This window comes from Marmota flaviventris, chromosome 2, assembly GCF_047511675.1.
Source record: "Marmota flaviventris isolate mMarFla1 chromosome 2, mMarFla1.hap1, whole genome shotgun sequence".
Taxonomy (NCBI): Eukaryota; Metazoa; Chordata; class Mammalia; order Rodentia; family Sciuridae; genus Marmota; species Marmota flaviventris.
Window position 1 is genome coordinate 134379226 of NC_092499.1, and position 27829 is coordinate 134407054.

Below are 27829 nucleotides of genomic sequence, written 5' to 3' on the forward strand. Positions count from 1 at the left end.
GGGTTCTAGATATCATTCAAATACGAATCAGAGAAAATCATGTAGGAAGACCACAATTCTCGTTGAGCCTCTTATAATAATATGTTCATGTGCTCATGCAAAATTTTTCCTCTCTGGACTTTAGTTTGAATCCCAGTGAAAGGACTTCAGTTAGAGATTTCTTAGGTGTCTTCCAGCTACACTTCTCTCACTCAAATTATGGTTCATAGAGGCCCCTTCTTACCTGACTTAAATAAACTCATCTCAATTTAAAATAAAATGCTATTATTATTTAAAGACTATTAAGTGCAAAGAGGCGCACTTAAAATATTATTCACATGTCTCTATATGCAGAAAATCTCAAGGGAGAAGACATCAGATGTACCCAGTTTATGAAACTCTCTGAGGTTATTACAAGTGGATTAGAATAGTCTGCAAGGAAAGTTCAAATTTAGCATTTTGGTTAATGTGAAACAAATACCTACATAAAACTTACAGGAAAAAATAAAAACAAACCCCCAAAGAGTAAAGAATCCAAAGACTTTCACTTCTTTGAATTTTGATACTTAGCTAACAGATTAATTCATTAACTCATTCAGGAAACATACTTTCTGCCTGACATGAACAACAGGAATACAGAGTTGGAAAACACACATTCTTGCCCATGAGGAGCTCAAGGACTGGTGACACCATTACTGCTCAGGGTTATGGATGTTGATATAGAGAAAGAGGATGTTTGCCCAGGGGTTACACAGCAGTATGTAGGTGTCAGGGAAGGCAACATCCCAGGAAGGACACTGACAACATTCCTCTACCACAGCACTATTGCAGTGATTGGTTTCCCTAATCTGACATTAATATATAAGCTCCTGGGCAGTGGGGAGACTATACTTCTTTAACCTTTTTTATGGTCTATGCATAGTTAATTCATGAGAGAATAATGACACTTCAGCAAGCTATCTTGGTAACCATGGTATTCTGGAGAAGAGAATCAAGGAAAGGTCACGTTTGGGGGACCGAGCATTGTACTCTCCTAGAGAGTGTGGCCCAGTGGAAAGCTACCTTAAGAAGTGTAAAGACAGAAAACTTTTGGCTGACATAGGGCTTTGGTTGTCACAGCTCATCCTCTGGCTCCTGAGGACTACTAGAAATTTAGATTATTCTGGGATAGGCTTAAGGGGAAACTGAAGTGTACATGTGCATATGTGTGTGTAGGGTAAGTTCTATTCCCCAGGAATTCCAAAAACTTGGAACTGACTCTTCCTGGAAAGGAGCTAATGTTCACAGGGCAGAATAATCCAGGAGAAAACAAAAGGCTAAAGTTCTACCTTGAGAAGACAGCCAGAGAAGGGGCTCAGAATCTTTAAGCCATGCAGATTCAAGGGCCTTTTAAAATCAACTGGCCCAGTCTCCTCAATTAAAAAATGTGAAGCACCTACCACACAGCTCAACTCTTAGTTGACCAAATGCCAGACTCTAAACCCTGATATTGTTCCTCTTTTCATCTAAGTCTATTTGAGCCATAGACATCAGAAACTCCAGAGTTGGGAGGTCGGGAATAGCTCTTGTTTTATTTTTACAAAACATAAGCCTCCCACAAGAAGCACTGCCACCTAAAATGTTCCTTTATAATAAAAGCACATTTTAATATCAAAATGACATTGTCCAGCTCCTGTGAAGACACACATTAATGTAAAGTTGCAACCTCCAGGAGATATTTCTAAGGATTGGCAGGCATGCTATCAGGAGGGATATGCAAAAGAATAATTATTCTCTTTCCTTTAAAGGAAAAGGAAAAAACCTCTAAACTTTAAAGAACTTTTTTAAAACCTTAAAAACTTTTTTAAAAAATATTTTGGGACTTTAAAGGAAAGAAAAGTCCATAATATCAATACCTCCTACTAAATCTGCCTCACTAATCTCCTTTTCTTCAAGAGTGAGCTCTAGAATAGCCACTTCCAGAGAATGGGCCTTTATCCATCAACAGCCACATAACCTAGGAACATACTAAAACACCAATTCTCAGACTCATCCACATTCTACCAAGGCAGAATCGCAAGGGTAGGGGCCAGCAATCTGTTTTAACAAGCCTTTAGGTAACTGATGGAGTTCAAGGTTGAGAACTGATGCTGTGGAGATTAATGTTAAAAACAAAACAGAAACATTCTAGGTTTCAACCAAGGGGATTACCTGCATACAGCACAGAAGAACTTTCCACATCAGAACCAAGATGATTAGCTACAGAACATTCATAAATTCCTTGTTCTTTCCTTGTAGGATTCTTTATCTGTATTCTCCCAGTTCCATCCAAAATTATCCTGTAGAAGAGTAATAAAGAGGGTGCATTCAAGTAACACATTTAACTGCCCTGGGGCCATCGAAAGTTGCCGAGAAAGAAGAAAAACAAATTTATAGGCCTTGGCCTAACAGGGATCCCCAAAGATGATCTTGTCAAGCATCCTACCTATAGGCATGCAGATCAGCAGGGCAGGAGAGTCTCTTCTCTTGCCTTAGGTTCACTACACCCTTAGAACTGGACATTGCTTGGATAGCCAGCATCCCATCTTCCTTTACATGAGAACAGACTCTTCTGGATGGAATTTTGTCTTAATCTACCCCATTTAAAAACAAACCTATTAGTTTGCTGGGTATTAAACCTTCATTTCCAGCCCAAATCCTTCCTAAGAAGCTTCAGGTATGAGTTTTCACAGTGAGATCCAGTGGGCTTTGGTATAAGCTACTCTGTGATAGATCACTGTCTCACCATCACTATGTGAAAAGGTCAGTTGAGGTAACAAGCTAAGGCTGCAGTTTGTATGGAATTTTGACTGTGCCATTAAGAATTAGGGATAGTGGGGCATAGTGGTGTATGCCGGTAATCTCAGTGGCTTGGGAAGCTGAGGGAAGAGGATTACAAATTCAAACTCAGTCTCAGTAATTTAGTGAGGTCCTGAGGAACTTAGTGAGATCCTGTCTCAAAAGAAAAATTAAAAAGGTCTGGGGATGTGGCTCAGTGGTTGAGAGCCCCTAGGGTCAATCCCTGTACTCCCCCCCACACACACACACATACAAAAAGAATCAGGAATAAGCTGCATGAGTCCCTTATAGTTTTCCAATTATTGATATTCCTAAAAGCCTACATGAAAATACCACTTTGACAATCAGGTGTTTACTAATTAGGTTATTATTCAGAGAAGTGAGAGAAACTTTAAATTTTATTATTCCTAATGATATGAATCTACTTCTAACCTGGACCATTGGCCCTTGTATTATTTATTTTCCCATCCCACTTTATAGATCTTAGCAACAGGGACCAGACTGACTTCTAAACATAGCATTTCTTCATTAATTGAGCTGAGCCACTTCTTTACTTCCTGTCACTTCCTGTCACTCATCCTATGCTCCAGCCATAACAAACTTGTTTCCAGAACATTCCATGATCTTACATCTCCCTGAGCTTATGCATATGTTGTTCTCTTTATCTGAAATGGCGTTTCTTCCTGCAAAACTTTGTCCTACCATTGGGTACTGGATCACATGTAATTTCCCCTGTAAAGTTTTCCCCAATACTCTTCCATTTATCTTCTATCCCCTATGGGCTCCTTATTCTCTGGTTCAAGTATTTATTTGTTGAAATATCTATTTCTTTCCACTAGAGTGTGATCTTTTCAAGGGCAGGGGCCAAATCTTATTCACAGCTGTGAATTCCCACTGCTTAGCACAGTGAGTTTTATACACCAGTTCTCAAAAAAACCTTTGATGAATAAATACATGAATGACCAGAACAGAACACGGTAATGGCACAGAGGAAAGGTACAAGGAGGATATGAGGCTCCCCTGCAGCACACGTGTGAAATACACAAAAGGGACAGAAGTCAAGACAGATGAAATGGTCCACAGCAATGGCACTGTGGCAGACCCATCTGTCTGCAGGGCTAGATATTCACTATTAAATTGCCACTGAGGAGGAGCAGTTGAAAACAAAAGTATGACTCCTAACTATACAGACATGAAAAATATACTAATTTATTTTCTTAATTTTTTCAAACATGTTTGTATGATTTATCAATTCTCAATTTGTTTGGTAGGCCTCAAGAAGTCAACGAGATTGAGATTGCTGAGCACTTGTGAGCCTTACTTTCCAAGGGATGCCACCCAGGTACCTAAGCCAGAGCAGTCCTTGAGCTGGAGAACCAGAAGGCAGAGCTCCTAACAGATCCGACCATGGCCTCTGCTGCACAGTCTTACTGTCAACTTGAGGTAATGACAAGGCTGAACTTTCTATAGACACCATCTCTAGTTGACTCACCCATAGCCTTCCCTTCCTCGCTGAGATTTTTTACTCAATATTGTCCAAACAATATTCCACACCTATATGGTTTCTTTTGACAGGACAGAGGTTCTTAGAAACATAATTCTATTTCTGAATTACTTCTGTTGAAAAGATTTGTGAGGCTCAGAAAAATATACTTGAGCACCTTTGTTATGTACAGGAAATTAAAAGTAAAATGAGCAAATAAATTGCACAGGTTTCAGAGAAAAAACTAAAAAGAAAAATGGATCTTACTGTCTTAAAAAAAACAAAAATCAAAAATTTTTATTAGACATATGGAGTTGCTTCAGTTTTGAATGGTTGATCTTTAAGCATGCAGATACACATCTGAGTGGGATGTACCATGTCAAAACCTTTTATTTACATGAGTTCTACAAATCTCAGCCTCAGAAAACTTAATTCCATTTCATCAACTTTTTTTTTTTTTTTTTTGGTACCAGTGATTGAACCCAGGGGCACATAACCATTGAGCAATATACCCGGCCCTTTTTAAAAATTTTATTTAGAGACAGGGTCTCACTAAGTTGCTTAGGGCCTCACTATGTTACCGAGACTGGCTTTGAACTTGTGATTCCCTTTCTTCAGCCTCCTCCTCCCTGTGATTACAGGCGTGTGCCACCATGCCTGGCTTCATCAAGTCAACTATTAGCAATCAACTCAATTTGACAAATATTTATTCTAAATGCCCATGTTCCTCTATATCACTGTAGTACTTGTGTGGCCATAGGTCAACTCATCAGCTTTCTCAGGCTATTTTCTTACAATGCACACAATTGAACTGTGAGCCATATAGTAGTCTACAGAGGGTGGTCCATAACTCTATGGGTCAGTGAGAGGAAAGGATGTTCCCCATAATACTGAAACATTATTTGCCTTTTCCATTGTTGTATTGACCTTTGCACTGATTATTCAAAAGACAGTGATGTTCAGACTCCTGGCATGAAGCAGGCAGTGTCATCCACGTAGTCACTGTGGTCTGGACTGCCACACAATGCAATACAAACAAAACTGCCAGTATCACTTCAAGATGTTCCAAATGAAGTACTAAAACTTGTTAATTTAACTAAACTTCAACCCAGTACAACGGTTTGTAATGTTCTGTATAACAAAATAGGAAGCATATACAAAACACTTCCACTGTGTGCTAAAACATGCTGGTGTGATTGAACTGTTAGCTGTTGTTTTCATGGAGTATGATGTTTGTTTGAAAGAATACCTGGCAGACAAGCTATGACAAAAAAAGTCCACACTGTGTTTTGAACTTGGGTATTTGGCAGATACATATATATTTTCAAATGAACAAAGTGAGCTGGTCAACTCAAGGAAAACAATTGACTGTATTTGTTGCCAATGATAAAAATTGGAGCTTTCAAGCAAAAATTAGAATTTTGGAAAGCTAGCATCTATCATTGAGAGGTTGGCACATTTCCAAAACAGAGATTTTCCTGATGGTGATATTAAAGTATCTGTGAATTTTTATATCGTATAAAGAAATGTGTCGATGTTTTAGAAGATATTGGTATAACTCAGTGAGCCAATATTTTACAAATGATATGATTTTATAAACTCTTGCTTGGGTGAAAAAAATCTATTCAAAGTGCAAGGTAAAAATCAGTAGATTTGGGCTGGGGTTGTGGCTCAGCAGTAGAGCGCTCACTTAGCAGGTGCGAGGCCCTGGGTTCAATCCTCAGCACCACATAAAAATAAATACACAAAATAAAGGTATTGTGTACAACTAAAAAATAAATATTAAAAAAATCAGTAGATTTCAGTGAACAGAGTACCAACATTTCACAAATACGATTTCTATTTCACATTCCAAATGACCTTTGAGAAACTACCATTTGTCCACGTTTGGTGTAGTTTTAAAGGAGAATATCCACAATTACCTGAAAATAGCATTAAGATGTTCCCTTTTTTTAACATATCTGTATGAGGCAGTTTATTCACCATAAGTTTCAACTAGAACAATATACCCAAACAGGTGCAAAAGCATATATAAGAATCTCTGTATGCATATATAAGAAGTGTGTGTGTGTGTGTGTGTATGTGTGTGTGTGTTACACCAGGCAGGGATTGAACCTGGGGCCTTGCACATGCTAGGGAAGCTCTCTAGCATTAAGCTACATCCCAAGTCCCTTTTTATTTATTTATTTATTTTTTGATTTTGAGCCAGTGTCTTGCTAAGTTGCTGAGGCTGGCCTGGAACCTGTGATCCTCCTGTGTCAGCCATTAGTATGTGCCATTGTGTCCAGCTAAGAATATCTTTCATTAAGCCAGACACTAAAAAGATTTGCAAAGATATAAAGCAATTCCACTGGTATCAGTAATTTGGGATGGTAGGTATTGCTTTTTAAAAAATATTTATATAAACATGTAATAGGCATTCACAAAGCTTATTTTTTTTTATAAATGAATCAATAGAGATGTTCAAAATGTTTCTTGGTTTATATATCTAACAAGCTAAACAGCAATAAATATAACTCAAATTACAAAAACTCTTTGGGTTCCTCAATCATTTTTAAATTTAGAGAGACCCTCAGACTAAAAGATTTAAGAATGACTAAACTTTAAGGTTTATTCCACTTTTACAATCTCATTGCAAAATTGTGTTAAGAGTCCTAAGATACAAATACAAAATTTAGACTTTTTCCTATATTTTTGTTTAAGCCTTAGCCTAATGATTTATTATTTTTTAAAAACTGAATTTTACCTGGGTTTCTGATGTTTTGTGTATTAGGATCAAGGCACAAAGGACAAGATGAAAATTAAACTTTCTTTTTGAAAGTACTTTATGGTGTGCAAACCAATTTCACACCTGCTGTTTTGTTTGTTTCTCTTACAATCCCTAGAGACAGATAAGGTGCAAGTTGCACTCTTAAATGCAAATTGAAAGAAAGCACAGTGTCTTTATGTAAAACAGCAAAATTAGAAGAATGCAAAAATGAGTTAATATTGGTTATCCCTTATTTTATGTAAAATAAATGAAATGGGGTATTTTTGCCTTAACATAGAGATCAAAATAAAATGACTGAATATTGTACTTTAAGCATCTCAGAAAACTTTGATTCTTATCATTTTATTTTTCTATTGTATGGCCTAAGACAATGCATGAAAACAGAAAATTATTTTGGATATCCAATTTTTCTGCTAAGGTTACTGTTTGATAGTCAGACATCATGGGTGATGTTTATGAGACATGGTCCCTGGTTCAGACTGGCTTTGAAGTGGTCATGGGATTCTGTTTCTCTATGACCTCATCAGAAAATTGTTCAACCCTGCCCTGCCAACCTAGCGTGAGCTCAAATGAAATACCATATCTCCTAGATATGGAAGAGCTCTGTGAATTCTGATTTGCACTTGCAACTTAACAGATTACTACTTCTATGCTTGTTTTTTAGAGGGCTTATAGTGATTTTATTTTTGTGCTATACAAAGGCACAGTCTATATGTGCTTTAAACTCATTCTTACTGTATTCAGTCTTATATCAATATTATAGTAATTGAGAAAACACGATAGTTTAATTTTAAAATTTTCCAATGCATATGTGTAAAGAACATCCTAACATTCTTTAGTTTTGTTTTAGTTAAAAACATATTCTTAGGAGAAAGAATTTGAAATGTTTTCAAGAAATCTAGAATGGCCATTAAAAAAGGACTACAAAATGAATGCTGTATTCTTATTTTACTTACTTTACTGATGGTTGTAACAGTGCTCCATCTTTGGTCCATGTATATGTGACCTCACTGGGGGTAAGAAGGTCGCAGAGTATATTGATGACCTCTGTCCTTTTAGTGATATACACAGTATTTCCAATCCTTGCATTTATTGTTTTGTTAAATGAAACTGAAGGGTGTTGGCTTTGCCTCATGAGAATAGGTCCTTTTGGTTTAAAGGTCAGCCTGCCTGAGTTTTTCACTTTTGAACTCTGGGGCAGACTTTCTGTTGTGCCCCTGAGCTGAGCAGCAGGAGGCACCTCTTCCTGGATGCCCTTCCATTGAATGTGTGCTGACTGGGACTTGGCTAACTCAGCCACCAGCTGGTAAATCACCTGAGAGGCAAGGTCATCGCTGACCTCTCTGGTTTCCAGAAGCAGACTCATGTTTCTTATCAGTTCATCAAATTGGACTGTATCCATGCTATATGCTCCCTGTTTAACTGCTGCTTCAAACTGCTTATTCTTAAACTCCCAGGAATTGGTGTTGCCTGCAGAATTGCTGCAGTGGCCTAACAAAGCTCTTAAGAAAGGCTGGTTATTAATTTGGTCATCATGTAGGTAAAGCTCATTTTTGTTACTCCACATTTGTCTCATTTTATGCCACGCAGTTCCCAAACTATCAGCTTTGTTGCCATCCATCCCAGGATATTCCCTCATTTGCTCTCTGAGGGCAGGGTGTGCAATGAGCCGGTTGTCTGTTCCAATGAGCTTGAGCACAACTGTTTCCTGGGCTGAGCCTGCAACGCATCGGTACACACCAATGTCAGGGGCTTCGAGACTGTGGATCTTCAGTGAGCCTGACTTGGTGATGCCAAGTCGTTTGGAGTTCTGCAGACAACGGCCATCCTTCTCCCACCGGATCAGAGACTTCTGGAATCGTCGTACTGGGCATTTAATAATCACAGATGTGTTGGGCAGCAAATAGGCTCTGTTGCCAATGGTCAGATTAATACGTTTCTCCTCCCTTGTCTGAATATAGACTCTCTGGACACTGAGAATCTGAGGACTCTGCTCACCAAGTTTTATTTTTGTCTTTGGTTTTACTTCTGCAGGAAAAAAGAAAGAAAATTTTAAAAAATTCAAAAATACTAACAACTTTTTGACAGTCATCTCCCAAACCTACGTTACTCTTTTAAAATATTTGAGTTAAAACATGAATAACATGATACATGTATACACAAATAAATTTTACAACTATCTAGTACTTCAGCAAAGAATGCAAGTTTGAATGAGTGCATGAAAACATGTGATTTACTTTACAAAGCCCTGTTTTGGGGAAGTAAGGGGTTAAATGCTTCAATGAAATTTAAGGAATGGTTATTCTACATTAAAGAAATATTCATTCTAATGCATGATCATATGATGGCTTCATAATATGTAATTCATAAAGTGCCTCTCTCCCTGTTTCACCAGTTTTTGGGTATAGGTTTCATCAGTAAGAGGGTGATCTGATACGTTGGGCCTCTACCATTTGGCAGGGTTACCTTTGAGGAGCTAGTCTGGCTTGGAGTCATGGCTACACCAAATCTGAAGAAAGAAGAGAATGGAAATTTGAATAAATTCATTTGAAGGGTTCAAAAAGGAGAATGAGGTTAGACAATTGCAGAAACTAGCCCAAATGTGCCAGTTAAACAAGCATGGCGGGGTCTGAGAAGCAATGGGGAGCCACGATCAAAAAAGAAAAGATAAAGCAGGTATTTTGAAGCCAGACAAATCTGGAGTTTGAACCTTAGCTCTGCCACATGAATAAGTCATTTCATTTGTCTTAGCCTTAGTTTTCTTATCTATAAACTGGATAATTTAATTAGTACTTTCATTAGAGGAGTGTGGAAATGAAGTCAGACTGTTTGTGTCAAGAGCACAGCATAGTAGTAGGCACTTAATGGGCTCTTCTATATGATTACTGTGCCCACTGGCTAGGTAACAAAGGCAGGTTTGGCAAGAAGGTACAGAGCAGACTGAGGGGGAGTCAGAGATGGGCTGGCTTTTTTCTGGCATGGATTCTAGTGAACAGGCTGGGGCCAAGGACCACACACCTCAGATCCTGTCCCCAGGGAAGTGCCTCTCTCCCTGCTTCACCTGAGAGGAAATATACTGTGATTTGTGTGATTTGGAGGAGAGAGAGGGGACCATGATGTGGGAACAAGTCTGGTTCCTGCTTGATGATACATTTTGGTCTCTGGGCAGATGTGGGTTATGAGCTGGAGGGCTTGGAGATACTAGTGAGTGGTAGGAGAAGGACTGGACTTGCATCAAGTATTGCTCGATTCAGGAGGTCATGAAGTTGGGACCTCATTACTTTGGCCCTCTGAGAATTAATAGCAGCATTGACATGCTGTGAGAAAAACCAGATCAATATTCCTCTTAGTTGGTTTTCTCAGGCCTTGGCAGTAGTTACAAGGTATGTACTGTTTACAAGAATAATTTCTACAGTCCTCTTGCTGGTTCATAAGCCTTTTGCAGTGTGGCAACCTTCTGGGGTTTAGTGGTGTTATTAGGTTCAGAAAAGCAACAGAGACTCATAATTTCTGAAATAGAGGTTTTCAGTGAAGGACACACGATTAATTTGTATACAAATTTCATTGATGTGCAACTGGTAGTTCAGGCCTATGGATCTCAGAATGGGTCCAAGGGTTCTAACCCAGGATATTCCCTCAGCTCATTTCTAAGTGGTATCAGATGACCTGCCACTTGGACAGTTTCCTCTTTGGGATTACAGAGTATCCACAGAGAATGTCAACATGGCCCTAGCCACTTAAAGCATATAGATTTTCTTTTAATGGGCAACATAAAATTTTGAACTTACTTTGAATCATGACCAAAGGCAGAAAGAAGACGTTATAGAAGTATTATGTTTTAGACATAAAATGTCCCTTAAAAGCCACATGCTTAAAAGGCTTGGTTGCCAGCCTGTGGTGCTGGAGGTGGAGCAAACTTTAGGAGGTGGGGCATAGTTAGAGGAAGTAGGTCCTGGGAGGCAGGTAGGCCTTTGAAGAGTATATTTTGTATTTGGTCTCCTTCTCTCCTTCTTTACTTCTCATCATCATGAGGTGAACAATTTTATTCCAACTCACCTTTCCACCACCAAAAACTATGGAGCCTTCTGACCAAAGACTAAAACCTCTGAAACCACGAGCCAAAATAAATGTTTTCCTCCTGTTAATTAATTTCTCTCAGATACCTTGTCATAGTGAAAGAAAACTAACACATTCTCTGGTTAAATTCATAGTCCACTCATTACTATAGAAACAATGGTTTTCAAAATACTTAATCTTCACAGAAAATGCTCAATCAAAACAGCTAACTATTTATTAATCTCAATGACCTAAGTTCCATCCACAAAAGTTCTAATTTAGTGTACAGTATGGGTATTAAAGTTTTTAAAAGCTCCCCAGGGGACTGAATGTGCAGCAAAGTTTGAGGACCATTGCCCTAGAGTGTACCATGATTAAACCAAAATAGTAGAGAGAGGTATTCTTGTCCCAGTTTATTTTACTGAAAGACAATTTTATGGGATGCTGCTGGTAAAGAGGAAAGGGAAAATAAGAAACAGCATCCATGTTATCTACGAGATTCCTGTGCAACATGCAACATCTTCTACAAGAAGATAGAGGGAAGGGTGCTTTCTGGTCTCTGTTTCAGTAATCATACTTTGAGTCATCACAGATGGTCCCCTAATCAGGATGGTTCCACTTAATGCTCCTTTGACTTTCTTATGGTACAAAAGCTATCTGCATTCAGGAGAAACCATATTTTGAATTTTTATCTTCTCCCAGGCTAGCAATATAAGGTATAATACTCTCTAATGATGCTGGGCAGCAAGCAGCAAGTCACAGCTCCCAATTAGCCATGTGCCCTCAAGGGTAAACAACCCAGACTCCACTGTGTACTGTGTTACCAAATTATGATGTTTGGCAGGTCAGTGTATTAATGCATTTTACACTGATAATTATAAACACATACACGCACACCCCACAGGGAATTGAACTCAGGACTGTTCTACTATTGAGATACCCCCAGCCCTTTATATTTTTTATTTTAAGACATTGTCTTGCTAAATCGCTGAGGTTGTCATTGAATTTGTGATCCTCCTGCCTCAGCCTCCAGAGTCACTAGGATTATGTTAAGTTCCTCCAGAGCAATGCCTGGAGTGTGGTGACACTGGGCTCAGTTCTTAGACAAAAAACTGGCCCAGTTCTGGGAGACTGCGTCCTCCCATATATGGAAATGCCCCAATGCAGTGACATTGGCTAAGGCTCATTAGGCAAGGGCATCGTCCACTCTGCAGAGAGCAAGGAGGTATCTCAGCATCCTTCTGGAGGGGGTTCTGGCCTGTGCAAAGGGACTAACTCATCTCTCAACTGTGCTGGATTTGAGAAATGCCACATTTTTGGTCTCTTCTAAAGGTACACTCATCCACTGCTGATGGGACTGCAAATTGGTGAAGCCAATATGGAAAGCAGATTTCTTAGAAAATGAGAAGCGTTTTCTTCTCTGTGTCCCCCTTTTGAGTCTTTGTGCCACTATGCCACACAGGCCAGCTCTAGGTTCCTGGGGCTCTTCACAGGAGTTGCCTGTGGCTCCTCGCTTGTCTGTCCTGCCTTCACTCCCATGGTATCTTTGCCATGAATCTGAGGCTTGGTGTCAAGCCAGGCTTCTGCCCCAAGCCATCTGGGATGGATATTTACACTTGGTCTCGCCAGCATTTGACTCCTGCCACTCCCTAATGGGCTTTGGCTGTGACCCAGCCTCTAAGTAAGCCTTCCTATCCCTGCTGGAACTCCACCTACTCAGAATCCAGCCCTCAATCTGGCTGCTGGGCTGGTGCGGATTCCCTTTCCTTCCTCTGGGAGTGAAGATCCATCAAGCTCATTTGAAGCTGTGTAAAAACCCTGGGCAGTTTTTCTGGATTCTTTTTAGGCTTCTCGGAATGTAGGAAAACAGGTAGCTGAGTGGAGGCTGCAAGGGATACGGTGGGCTGGACTTGCTAAAAGAGTTATGAAGGCCCCAGGCCCCATGGCTATAGTAAATCCCAGACCATCCTGAAAAAATGGCTTTCACTTACTTGTTTCTATTGCCCTTTTCAACTAAATGCCGTCTGGCTTCTTCTCCCAGAACTGCATTAAAACTCTCTGGGAAAGACCACACATGGCCTCTCAGTGATAAATCCAACTCTCTCCCTCTGTGTTCTTATTTGTCCGTTCTAGAGTATATGGCACCACGATCACTTCCTTCCTGAAGAAGTCTCTCCTTCCCAACATTTTAAACCTTTCTTTATGGTTCCCTTTGATCCTGTTATGGCCAGTATCCTACTAGATGTTTCTACCCCTTGGGTGCAAGTGCTTGGCCACTTTCTCTTCTTGCCCTATAGTCTTCCTTGGATGATCTTAAATAATTCCTTTAGGTTAATGTTTCCCAAGTTGATCTGTCTCTCCTAGACCACTCTCTGGAGCTTCAGACCTGTTTATCCACTGTCTACTAGAAATCTCCTCCTGATAAAAGTTTCTTCACGTATTATAATCTGGGCTGGGGATATAGCTCAGCACACTTGCCTAGTGTGGTGAAGTCCTGGGCTGGATCCCCAGCACCACAAAGATAAAAATATAAAAAATGAATTCAATATTATAATCTAAATATTATCTGTCCCCCCATCCCAATGATCCTCTACTTTCTATATTCCCTAAGTTAATGGCATCTGATTCTGTCAATTTTCTAAAGCCAGAAACTGGGAACCATCTAAATTCACTCACAAATCAGTGAGATTGCTAGCATCTATTCCCAACTCTGTATTCAATAATGTCACACTGGTGGATGGCAACTGACAATAGAGGCAGTATTTATACAATGGAAACTGAACCTGACAAACCAATAATAGCTACTTCTCCCCTATCATGATCCCATCGGAGAGCTGGTTTTGAACATTTACAAACACACCACGGTCCCTGTCCTTCAGCTCCTAACTCTAGTCAGGCATCAAGAACTTGGATTACACATCAGAGCCATTGTTAGATTTCATCCTCTTTGCTCCTGCTCTCATGATGCTTACCTAGATATTGCCATATTCCCTGAACTAGGCTCCCTGCCCACAGTTTCATATTTATTCAATGTCTCCATAGCTGCCAGAGGAGATGAACTGATCATTAGAATCTAAACTATTCATCATGAAACTCAAGGTTTCTTTTCTTATCACTCACCTAAGTTCTAGTCCTATTGCTTGATTGCTTGAGTTCTCACACAGTTACCACTTCTTTTGACACCTTCTACCTTTGTCTATGTTGCTCTCTTTTCCCAAATCCTCCTGTACCTCTCCCCATGTAGGCCTGATAAATGGATACTTATCTTTCAGAAGTCCCCTCAAGGTTTCCTACTGTATGAAATTGTTTCCTCCCACTGCCTTGTTTGTTGAATGAATAAGTGAAGGATTAAATATGTAAAAGAAAAAGTAATGCATATGCATTTGGATTCTATAGTAGCTGATACAAACACAAAATGGGTGCTAGTGAGGGGATCCTGAAACTGGCTTGGCTTTTAAGGGCTGCAGGATGTCAGGCAGGGATTGACCTTACTGAAACATCAGAACTGACAAGTTCAGGAGGAGGAGCAGTGTAAAAACCCTGGGCAGTTTTTCTGGATTCTTTTTAGGCTTCTCGGAATGTAAGGTTCAGGGTGTGGGCATGAGGCTGGGAGAGCACAAGAGTCAGACTGTGAGCTGATACAAAGAGGGAGACAGAGGACTGGAGACAAGAAACTGGGTTTGGAATAACCCTGGGAAGAGGCTTAGGCATACATTCTTGATATGTCAATCACATAGTGCATCTTGAATATCCCTCCTCCCTCAATGGTCCTGATCTCAGTACTTTGGGGAAAAATAAGAATCCTTCTTCACCAAAACTCAAGGACCCTGACACCAGGAGTTATAATTTTAAAATTTCAAAATCAAACACTACATTTATATTATTCTTTCAAGTGTCTGATTGGAAATGAAGACAATCATGGGGTTCATAGAGGAGGTGAGGATGTGAAATGGGGATAGCAGGTGTTAAAAAGGTCATCGTGGGTACATGGGTGTTGGCTGTTCTGTATGTTGGCAAATGTTGAAGCAGAAGACAGTACCTGGTAGTGTGTCTTGGAGCAAGGTAGAGTATCTTGCAGGTCTACAATGGTGCCTTAGAAGGTCTATAAGGGCAATCCAAGTACTAAGTGCACATGGACAGTGGAGAAATGGTGCAGAGACAGCAGGGGAAGGGAGGTCAGGAGAATGCCAAGCTCGTCACTTGGTCCTGTGCTACAAATGTAGGGAGAAGAGGATGCTCTTCAGGAGCACAGAGGGAGAAACAATCAAAGCAAGGGCCATGGAGGGAAGGTGATGGACTGAGGCCAGGCTGCAGCTGATGTGCAGGTCCAGCTCAGGGTGACCTGGCTGTAGCAGGGAGCATGCATTCTTGCCTCTTGTCCGCTTCAATTGCACTCCCTGTCTGGCAGGCTAGGGAACAGGGTGGAGTAAAGAGAAAATATAACTATCTTTTTTCTTTTTCTCTGTAAAATTTGTAATTTTTCTCTGCCCTCCATTGTTCACCATAATAATTTATAATTTCATTCTGTACCACATTGCAAGGCCTCATAGCCACAATGTATTCCCATATTATTCTGTTATTATTTTAGAGGAAACTGCCAGTATGACTTTCATGTCACTCTCTTCTAAGATAGTTTAGAATCTAATCACAATGCTATAGAACCATTCACAACAATAATCAGATAGAAAAAAAATTAGATAAATCACTCAAACAAAGCATGACATGGTGCCATTTGCCACAGACATTCCTGAATTCCAGGAGACTTTAAACTTGGAATCTTAAGATTTTGAAAATCTGTTTTCAAAGGATTCCTAGGGAGGAAAAATGTTAATGCTGTCCATGAATCAGCAAAGAAAGGAAGTGAAGAAGAGCGTAGGCTTAGGAATCGGACAGACTTGTGGTCAAATAGGCCAAGGGATCCAACTGCCAGGCACCAGGCCTTGGGCAAATCTCACACTTTCCCTAAGTCTTGGATTCCTTGTCTCTAAATGGGGTACATTTGTCTCACACATTGCTGGGGGAACTAAATGAGATAATGCATTCAAGGAATTCCCCATGGTAAGTGCTTCATAAATGTTATTATTTTAATTAATTTTTTGTCTCTATTATTTTGTTTTTCCAGAAAAGTTGACTCACACACATACACACACACACACACACACACACACACACACACAAACCCCCTCACAAGCAGCATTAAAATAAGAATAGTTCACTTCAGATATTTTTTTTTTCTAACCATAAGCAAGTTCAGGAGGGTACCTGAGGTAATGAATGTTATTTTGCAAGGGAATAATTAAAGAAAAAAAAAGATGAAAAAGCAAAGCAGGAAATGGATCCAGAAACTATTATTCACAATGTCCCTATTCCCTATTACCTCTCTGCTGACTAATTTCAATTGCTGTAGTGGAAACTGAATTCATCTGCTGTGACCCTCTTACAGAAAACATACATCTATGGGTATAAATATGCATCCTCTCCTGAACACTAAAAATACATAGAGCTCTGAATAGAATGAGGTCATTTATATTAATTCTTCATAGTAAGCTTATTACTTATAATGAATTAAAAGGGTAGCCAAACTGCCATATTAAAAAAAAAGTACTTCATGTTTTCATTCTTGCTGTTTTCAAACTACACTGAAGAAAAATACTGTAATATTAAAAAATATTCAGCTCTTTTCCTTTTTTTATATTTATTTTTTAGTTGAACACAATATCTTTATTTATTTATTTTTATGTGGTGCTGAGGATCGAACCCAGGGCCTTGCATGTGCTAGGCGAGCGCGCTCTACCGCTGAGCCACAACTCTAGCCCAACTCTTTTCCTTTTAATAGGTTGGATACAAATTTATTACCAGCAAAGTCAACTAGGAAGTTTATCAGTCTAACTTCTCTATGTCACACTCCTGAATTCTAAGTGGAAGAATTCACGTGGAGAATATAAATAAGTGAGAAGCTTCAAAGATACATTTGCTAAGTGGATGCACATTTCTTAAAACCACCTTTCTTTAGAATTTTATCTTGATCTTTCACATTCTATCATTTGTTGCTGAAATTAAGTCTAAATTCTTCTTAATTTGCTTTACCCATGTATTAGAAATATGCTGATGTGTGGAAAACAGAGGCCTCAGGACAGAATGAGCAGAATCAAAGTCTGGTGAAGTGTGGCCTTTACATACTTACTGTGGCACGCAGGCATCTGGCAGGATCTTACAAGGGGAAGCCCTGGTAGGTCCCTGCACAGTGTCTCGCTAAGGGGAACACGCCGGCCTCTGGCAGTCAGCCTCTGACACACCTGCTTTCTTCTCTGGAGTCCAACACCACAAGTGACAGAGCACTGCAAGGAGAGTTGAGCAACAGTCACATGGAGTGTGAGCCCACCAACCACAGTAAGGGCCCTGATGGGGAATGGGGAGGGAGCTTGAAGTTTGGGTGTACCAATTAGCAAGTCATTTCCAAGCCTGAACATCTCTATGGTATGGAGGCTCTCCTCTCAACTTCTTCCCATCCTTCCTCTTCTTTCTCTCCTTTTCCTTCCTTCCCTCCCTCCCTCCTTTTCTTTCTTCACTCCCTTTTTTTGGAGATAAGTAATTAATTTACAGTAGTTTATTTTTGTAGATTTTTTTGGCATTGTAATTGATATCTAATTTAATTTTTAGCTATTTGTTTATATAGTAAAATAATCTTAATTGATGTATTTTTATTGGTGTATTATAATTATACATAATAGTTGGATTCATTATGCTATATCCACATATGCACATAACATAATTCAATCAATCTTGTCCCCCAGTACTTTCCCTCTCTCTTTTCCTCCCTCTCCCTGATCTGCTTTTACTCTACTTCCTTCTGTTATGAGTAATATTTTAATTTGTGCATTATAATTACATATATAAAATCAGGATTAATTGTGGTATATTCAGACATGGATGTAGCATAATTTAGTGGATTATGTTTTTTAAAGATAGAAACAGGAACATAAAAAATAGAAATGTAGAAATGTCAAAGAAAAGCCAACTACCAGAAAGCTAAGTTCTGCCAAACATTTTTAGAAAAGAACTAATACTAATTATTCTTAAATTAACCCAAAACTTGAAGGTGGGGTAATTTATCCAAACACATTCTATGAGGCCAGCATTATCATGATACCAAAACCAGTCAAGGACAAAAAAAAAAACTATAGACAAATATCTTTGTTAGACATATTTGCAAAAATCCTCATCAAAATACTAGCAAACCAAATTCAACAGCACACTAAAGGTTATTCACCATGATCAAAGATTATTCATGGGCTGGGGATGTGGCTCAAGTGGTAATACGCACACCTGGCATGCGCGGGGCGCTGGGTTTGATCCTCAGCACCACATAAAATAAAATAAAGATGTTGTGTCCACCGAAAACTGAAAAATAAATATTTTTTTAAAATTCTCTCTCTTAAAAAAAAAAGATCATTCATCCCAGAGTTATAAGGATGGTTCAACATATGTGAATCAATGGACAAAATAAAGAATGAAAAACAAAACCATGTGATCATCTCAAAAATGGAGAAAGACAACTGATAAAATTCACCATTCCTTCGTGATAAAAACATGAAACAAATTAGTTACAGAGGACAAATATCTCAATACAATAAAGCCATATATAATAAGCCAACAGATAACATTAAACTTAATGAGGAAAAGCTGAAAGCCTTTTCTCTAAGATCTGGAACAACACAAGGATGCTCACTTTTTACCTTTTTACTCAACACAGTACTGGAAGGCCTAGCCAGAGCAATCAAGCAAGAGAAAGAAATAAAGAGTATCTGAACTGGAAAAGAAGTCAGATTGCCACTGTTTGCAGATGCCATAATTTTATATATAGAAAATCCAAAGACTCCACCAAAAATTATCAGAACTAATAAATGATTGAACATGGTTGTAGGGTACAAAATCCACATCCAAAAATCAATATTATTGCTATATACCAATAGCAAATTATCTGAAATAGAAATCAAGAAAGCAATCCCATTTGTAATGCTATCAAAATGCATCTAGGAATAAATTTAATCAAAAAGCTAAAGGATCTCTACAATGAAAACTATAAAACATTGATGAAATAAATTGCAGTGGACACAAAAATGGAAAGACATACCACATTCATGGATTAGACTAATCAATATTGTTAAAATGTCCATACTACCAAAAGAGAGCTACAGATTCAGTGCTATTTCTATCAAAATAGCAACAACATTCTTCATAGAACTAGAAAAGAAAAAAAAACTACTACTAAAATTTGTATGGTTCCACTAAAATCCTCTTTTTTCTTTTTGATAACAGCTAATAGTATATTGCCAAAGCAATCTTGAGCAAAAAGAAGAATGCAGGAGGTATCATACTACTTGACTTCAAAATATTTAAAAAGGGGCAATAAACCTAAACAGTATTTCTCAAAAGAAGACATACAAATGATCGATGGAAAAAAGCTCAACATAATAAGTCTTCAGGGAAATGTAAATCAAAACCACACACACACACACACACACACACACACACACACACACACAAATCACCTCACTCAAGTAAGAATAGCCATGATCAAAAAAAGACAAAAGAGAACAGGTGCAAGCAAGAATGTGGAGAAAAGGAACCCTTCCACACTGTTGGTAGCAACATAAATTAATACAGCCATTGTGGAAAACAGTATGGAGGTTCCTCAAAAAATTAAAAGAACTACATGATCCAACGATCTCACTACTGGGTATTTATCCAAAGGAAATTAAATCCATATGTCAAAGAGACATCTACACTCCCAGCGTTTACTGCAGCAATATTCACAGTAGCCAAGAGTAGGAAACAACTTAAGTGTCCACCAGCTGATGAATGGATAAAGAGAATATTGTATCTACAACGGAATTTTATTCAGTCATAAAAAAGAATGAAATTCTGTCATTTGTGATGACATTGATGGAAATGAATATCATTTTGTTAAATGAAATGAGAAAGACAAGTACCAAATGATCTTTCATATGTGGAAGATAAAAAAGTTGATCCCATAGAAGTTGAGAACAGAATGGCAATTACCACAGCCTGAGGAGTGTTGCGGGTGGGGTAGAAGGGATGGGGAAAGATTAATCAACACGTAAGAAGTAACAGTCAGGAACAAGAAGTTCTAGTGTGCTATTGCAAAGTAAGCTGAGTATAGATAACAATAAAGTATTTCACAGTTCAGAAAGCTAGAGAAAAAGTATTTTAATGTTTTCACCACAACGCAATGATAAATGGTCAGGCACAGGGGCACATGCCTGTAATCCCAGTGACTTGAGAGGCTGAGGCAGGAGGATCACCAGTTCAAGTTTAGCCTCAGCAACTTAGTGAAACATCACATGGAACCCCATTAATAGTTATAATTTTTATAACTCAGCAATTTAGGGAGGCCTTGTCTCAAAATAAAAAGGACTGGGGAAGTAGTTCAGTGGTAGAGCACCCTGGGGTGCAATTCCCAACATCACTCACACACACACACACACACACACACACACACACAGATAAATATTTGAGAGGAAATATATGTTGAACCTGACATAAACATTAGCCATGCATACATGTACGGGAACATCACATGGAACTCCATTAACAGTTGTAATTTTTATGTTAAAATAGAACTAATAAATTTTAACAATGTTTAAAAAGGAAAGTACTATGGTTTGGCTGTCATTTGAATGCCTCCCCAAGGTTCATATATAAAGGCATGGTCCCCATGTGGTGCTGTTGGGAGGTGCTATAGTATCTTTAAGAACTGGAGACAGTTGAAGGTCCTTAGATCACTGGGGATGTGCCTTTGACCGGGATTGTGGGAACCCCATACATTCCCATACTCTCCTTCCTGACTTGAGAATTGTGACACTTGCTTCCACTATTGTTATTTACCAGTCTCACAAGAACTGAGCTGATGCATGTTGTCATACCTTTGAACTTCCAAAAATCTAGCTAAATAAATTTTTATCTTCATAAATTCATTGCCTCAGGCATTTAGTTGTAGATGCAAAGTTGACTAATATTTTAAAGAATCACCCAAATGCTATATATAAAATAACATTAATACTTGATAATCACTGTGTATCATATAATTTTAATTTGAATTTAATGTGATTTTATTAAGTATAGTAAGAAAAAACTAAAATAAAAGGATTTGATGAATACACATCTTTTTCTACTATAATCAATTCCCTCAAAGAATGTCTAAAGTTAAGAAATAAGATTAAGAAAACCAACAAGAGATTTGGATAGTTATTTTTTTAAAAAATTTTTATTTATTTTAATTCGTTACACTTGACAGTACAATGATCTTGATATAGCATACATTTGAATCAGATGGGATATAATTTCTCATTTTTCTGAGTGTACAGGTTGCAGAATTACATTGGTCATGCAGTCACATATATACCCACAGCAATAATAATGTCTACTTTGGATAGTTACTTTTAATGACATATTTTGACTTCAGAAAGTATCTTAGGGACCTTCTACTATGAATAATGAGGAATTAAGCACCTCTCCTCTCCAAGTTCCCAATTAGCTCACATTATATCATTTAGATGATGTCAAGATTTCTGCAGTTTACATTCTGTTTTGAACTGCTAATAGATTAGTTTTAATTCTACAATTAAATAAATTCATCATTCATCTTCCATCACTTTTTACCAGGGTCAAAACATTCCTGTATTCTCTATTTTAAATCATCTTTGTGTCTCCTCTTGGCTCTACGGGGTTTTCAAGAGGGGCTCATCAGCATCATGTTCCCTGACTGCCTTTCTGGTACCTTTCTACATAAAGAGCAACCTGGATAAAGAGAAACTTCTGAGTCATGCTTTCTTTCCCTTAGATCCTGCTCCATTGTCTTGCATTGACAAATGCAGAACAAATGAGGACCAGCAGGAAATTTTTGTGGTTGATGTGTTTGCCCTTCCTGCTCAGAGGCCTGTGGATAAATTCTTTATCCACGAAGTCCAGCACCTTATGCAGGCTGTCTCAGGAGGTTGTATTTTTTGGCACATGATGTGCCTTTATGACCTGCTGACAAAAAGTCATTGCTAAAGGGAGTCAGTTCCCCTTACATTATCTTTGAATATATTTCTGTTACATTTGTATTGCTGTTCTCACCAAATACCAGTTATGCTAATGTTTGATTTCCTTTGTCTGCTTTCCATACCCATGGTTGTCTCTAAAATCAATATTGCACCTTTGCTCTTTTCCATTCTTCTCATGATGTACTCCATCCTGTACACCATTCTCTTTTCAATTGATTTATTTTTTGCTATTGTTGTTTATAACTTGTACATCTGCTACTTTTAATTTTTGTCTTTTATTTTTTTCCTGACTGTTCTAGTTGTCTTTATCTCATGCCATCTTGTAATCTTAAACAAACAAAGCTCTCAAACCTCACCTTTAAGACTCTTTCCTGTTAGGTATGATGACCATCTATTCTTTGGAAGCGATGGACCCATCTCTTGGAACTTTTCTCTGGGAAAGACATTTTGTTCTGTTGCCTATGTGACTCTTGCTTTAGTTTCCTTTTCCCACACCCTGATTTCTTCCTTCTACTTCCCCTCGTTTTGATGTTCATGCCAGGGTTCTGAATGCAACTGGCTATTTGTGAGCCACGTGAGTGAGCGAGGGCAGTTTACTGTCTTCAACACTCTGTCACCAAATCTTTTTATTTCCTTTGCCCACAACTCTCTTCCGACTGGCATTTGAATGGTTGGCACAACTAAGAAAAGAGCTTTTTAAATAAGTGCTCACTGTGTCATCATTGGGCAAGGCCGCCTTCCCTGCCTTCACACCACTTCATCTCTGGCATCCTTCCATGGTGAGGAGGTATACAAATGTGGTTTCTCCTGCAGCGCTGTCTCCCACCACAGTTCTGCAGGGAAGTTCTCTGTGCTTTCAGGGGAAGCTCATGGTCCTCAGTCTAGGAGTCCCCGTAATCAGAGAACTATTGAACAGACCTTTCAGGATGACCATACTTACTCTTTGGGAAATCTATACCCCGCTCAGCGCCCAAGAAAATATTTGTCAGCTCTCATACTTCCCTCTCATTTTGGTCCAGATTTTATGGTCTTTGGCAGGTGTGTTTCATGATTTATAGTTTGGGATTCTGGCCATTTCATTGTTCATTGAAGACAAAGTGTTTCCTCTTTTTCATTCACTTTGTGGGTTTTTTTGTAGGGCTTCAAAGGAGGCAAAAGGAATTTTTAAAAATGCCTTATTGTCATGTTTAACGGAAAGCCCTGATTATTATTCTTTTTCAATAGAGAGAAAAGCTTTCAATAGGCTTTTTGAACAGGTATTTTTAAATTATGATTTGGCAAATTACTTATTTTTCTTAAGCCAAATGATCAGCTAAGTGCTTGCCATACAATAAAACTTTTTAGTAAAACTTTTTATTAAACTACTACTGAGCCATTTTTGTTCAAACATTACTCATAAGACATTTCCAATGATACATGTTTGACTTTTCTTCCCTGTCATAAATGCTAGTAGGATCATTCAAAAAAATCCTTTTTCTGGGTGATGATTGTATGTTACTTTGTATTTGCTAAGTACAAATTAAGAGTGCCACTAGAGAATGTTCACAAATTACTTACATGTGTATATGTGTGTGTGTGTGTGTATGAGAGAGAGAGAGAGAGAGAGAGAGAGAGAAATACATATATAGAGAGAATGATTAGTGCCTTACCATTTACAAAGCAGCAACTTTGTGCCAAATCTCCTCCTATCAGTTCACTACAGAGACCCAATAGATTCAGTAGGAGGAGCATATAGGAACCGCATACCCTGAGTTCTCACATCTTTGTAACTATTTGTCTATAACCTTTAAATTTTTGAAGGTTATTTCAGCAAGATATAAAGTCTGTGGCTCCCATTTTCTTTCCTTCAGTATATTAATTATGTTGCTCCATTGTACGGGTAGTATTGTCAAGAAATGTGATGCCAAGCCAGGCATGATAGCACATGCTTATGATTCCCGCAGCTTGGGAGGTTGAGGCAGGAGGATTGTAAGTTCAAAGACAGAGAGGCCTTGAGCAACTTAGTGAGACCCTGTCTCAAAATAAAAAAATAACAAGGGCTGGGGAGAGGGGATGTGGCTCAGAGGTTAATCGGCCCTATGTTCAATCTCTGGTGCCGAGAGAGAGAGAGAGAGAGAGAGAGAGAGAGAAGAAATCTAATGTCTGTATGATATATTTCACCTAATGAGTGACTTGAGTCTTTTTGCCCAGATGCACAAATGCATTTACTTTAGTTACTTTAGAAAAATGTGTCTTGATATTGACTACTCTGGGTCAATTTTCCTAGGAATACGGGGTGCCCTTTCAAAATGGCAATTCAAGTGTTTTCTTTATGGTTTTGTTCTGTTATACTCTTTTGGTGGCTTTCTTTTCCTGGGACTTTGTATTCACTGGAATTTCTGTCCCTGTGTTTTATATCTGTCATTTTCACTTGAATCCTTTTCATTTCTTTTTAAAAAATATTTATTCTTAAGTTTTAGGTAGACACAATATCTTTATTTTACATTTATGTGGTGCTGAGAATCGAACCCAGTGCCTCCTACATGCTAGGCGAGCATTCTATCACTGAGCCACAACCCCAGCCCCTCATTTCTTTTTTATTCCATTCACTGCCCTTCTGTTTTTGGTCACCTTCATTATGACTCTCTGTATCTATTATTCTTGGGTTCCTTCTAGTATAGTCTACATCCTGAAAACTTCCCCCTAGATTTCTAATTCTTTCCTGAACCCTGTCAGCTATCTTTGCTCATTTACTTGTTATTTATTCATCTCATCTTAGGTTTTCTGTTTTTATTTGTGTCTGTAGTTTTCTTAGTTTCTTTGAGCTCATTTTGTAATATTAAATCATATTTTTATCTGTTTCAAGGTGACATGTTACTGATATTTTCACTTACAGTATTTTTTTTGGGGGGGGGTTGTTGAAAGTACTAGAGAAATTAAATTGCTTTCTGTGCTTTTAGGAAAGGGGAGTGTATGTGGTAGTGCAGTAGAGAATTTCAGGGTAATTATGTTCACTGTTTAAGGCTCCTTTCTCTGGTTCTGGTGTTAAAAGGAAGCATTTAGCAATTTGGCCACATTTCTGAAATTTGTACTCTCTGGACTTGTGCACTCCCAAGAAACTCTTTACTTTTCCCCACGCGTTCCTTCTGAACTCAGATATTAATTCTGACAACTTTTGTTGGGCATTCTGAAGACCTTAGAGATAAGAACTCTCCTGAACTCTCAGTCTTCTTAGGACACCTCTGAGTGGATCTGCATGATCATCCTCACCCTTAGTTACACTCTGGAACCTGGAATCTTCTCTCAGTTGAATTGACTAGTCTGAGGTCTGCTTGCTCAGGGTTCTATTGAACCCTGTCGTGGTAATTATCATTGACTCCTGTGTTCCATGTGTTTTTTGTTTGTTTGTTTTAAAATCTCTTCCTGGATCTAAATTTGTAGTTTCTTTAGTGTCTGCTACTGTGTGTGGTTTGGTCTTACCCACTTACATCATTTTCATTAAAGTTATCTATGTTTTATTTTTCCTTTGCTTTTGAAATCCTAATTACTGTTCTTATTTTTCATTTTGCTTTTTAATGAGGGTTTGAGAACATTAAACTACCATCCTTCCACCATAGTTTTGCTTCACTGGAAACCTCCTAAATAGTTTTTAAATGAACTATTTTCAATAATATGCTTTTAGATACCAAAGTACTCATCTTCTATGATTTCAACTACCATTCACATGTTGATAATTGTATAGTTACAACTTATAGTGAAGATTTTATAGACTCTCAAACTATATGTATATCTAAACTAAACCCATTTTCTCTCCTTTTCAAATCACAATCTGAATATGCTTCATCTTCACTAATTTTAAAATTAATGGCCACCTCTTCTATTAGCCTTCTAAGACAGAAATAAGGAATGCCACTCTTTTTGCTCATTTTCTAACAATTTGATGACCAAAAATGTCAAGTATATTTCCTGACTACATTTCAAAACTATCTCTCTATCTCAATGGCTTATTCCTCATTGGTTTTATTCCAGTCTCCATCTAACACGGTTTCTCAAGTTCCAGAATTTCTTCCTGTGATACACTGTCCATAGTGCAGCCAGAATTATATGTCTGAAACCCTGAACTGTATTTCCTTATTCAAACATCCTCCATCATAAATACAGGGATTGATACAAGTACCCCCAGTCCTTCACCATCTGGCTGCAACCTCTCCAGTCTATCTCATCTTCTTCTACTTCCTCAATGCATCCTGTTCCCATGCACATACCACTGGTAAACTCACAAGTCTGTGCCTTTGTATACACTGCTATCATGGCCTAGAACAACACCCTTATGTTACTTCCACACAGTTTGCACTCATTTCTTAAGATTCAAGTCTAAAGTTATGTCTTTTACAACACTTTCCTGGGACCCAGGCAGACACAGATGTTTTCCCTCAATTGTTCCATAGTTCTGTACCGGGGACACCTTTATTAGACTCTTTAAACATGATTGTAAACCTTATTTCAACTGCATGCCTCATTAAACTGTGAGTTCATTGGAATATTCTTGATTGTCTCTGATTCCTGGAGCCTGGGGTAATCAGCACAGCAGTGTGCAATAAATGCTGTTGTTTAAATGACTGTGAGCATGAAAGGCTATGGAATAGGAATATTCAGTTTAGAAGAAGCTTTTATAAGTCTCTTTATCCCATACAATGAGAGTTTGCCAAACAACAAGTGGAATACAGATAGAGGGAGATGGTCCTTCCCTCTGGCAGCTACAATCTAGTTAGGAAAATAAGGCATGCTCAGATTGTGTGTGTGTGTGTGTGTGTGTGTGTGTGTGTGTGTGAGAGAGAGAGAGAGAGAGAGAGAGAGAGAGAGATTTAAAATAAGTGGACCAAATAGAAGTGCATATAATTTAATGAACTGGGTGCAGTCTGAATGGGTCAGAATTTAAGAGTAAGTGGTCATACTGACTCTAGAAAGACCACTATTAAGTAGAAGACTGGCTATCTACATAATGATTAGTAATAAGAAACTCATAATTAATTCCACATAGTGAGAGTAAAAAGAGGACTTTAGAAAAACCTTGAAAACTGGAATGTTTTTTATTCATAGAGGGATATCCAAAAAAAAAAAAAAAAACACAGGTACTGCTTTAAGATCAAAGACCATGAATCAAGGCGATATTAACTCCACAGGATAATGATTGATAGAGTAAACCTACATTCAGATGTCAGATATCTCCTGGCCCCACCAAACACTAATTATGCAGAGAGAGATTTTAGAATGTATTAAGAGAAGCCCAACAAAGTTTCTTAGACTCTTTAAAACAAAACAAAAAAATATTCCACAGATTGGAACTTCTTAAGGTCATTTCTATCCTGGGCACCACCAGTAAGCTGAAATTGTTTATCAGTAACTGTGCGTGTGTGGGGGGGGTTATGCTTTAGATATGAGGTTTCCCAAAAAGATTATGTGTGGACAATGCAAGAACATTCAGAGACAAAAGGATTAGATTATGAGAATTGGATCCTAATCAGTGGATTAGGATATGGATTGACTGGATATGGATTAACTGGATGGTATATAGACAGTAGAGTGTGGCTACAGTAAGTAGGTCAGTAGGGCATACCTTTTGGGTTTATATTTTGTCTCTGGTGAGTGGACCTCTGTCTTGTGGATAACATATCC

The 27829-nt window shown here is 38.3% G+C and overlaps 1 protein-coding gene across 2 annotated transcripts in view; it reads right to left on the minus strand.

Moving 5' to 3' along the window:
- Adamtsl3 (ADAMTS like 3) overlaps positions 1-27829 on the minus strand; it is a 321518-nt gene that overhangs the window by 44512 nt on the left and 249177 nt on the right. For both annotated transcript variants that reach the window (XM_071608576.1, XM_071608575.1), the window contains exons 20-22: positions 17290-17443; positions 8006-9077; positions 2170-2297 (exon numbers count right to left, since the gene is read on the minus strand). In XM_071608576.1, the coding sequence (XP_071464677.1) occupies positions 2170-2297; positions 8006-9077; positions 17290-17443 (1354 nt within the window). The remainder of the gene's footprint in view (positions 1-2169; positions 2298-8005; positions 9078-17289; positions 17444-27829) is intronic.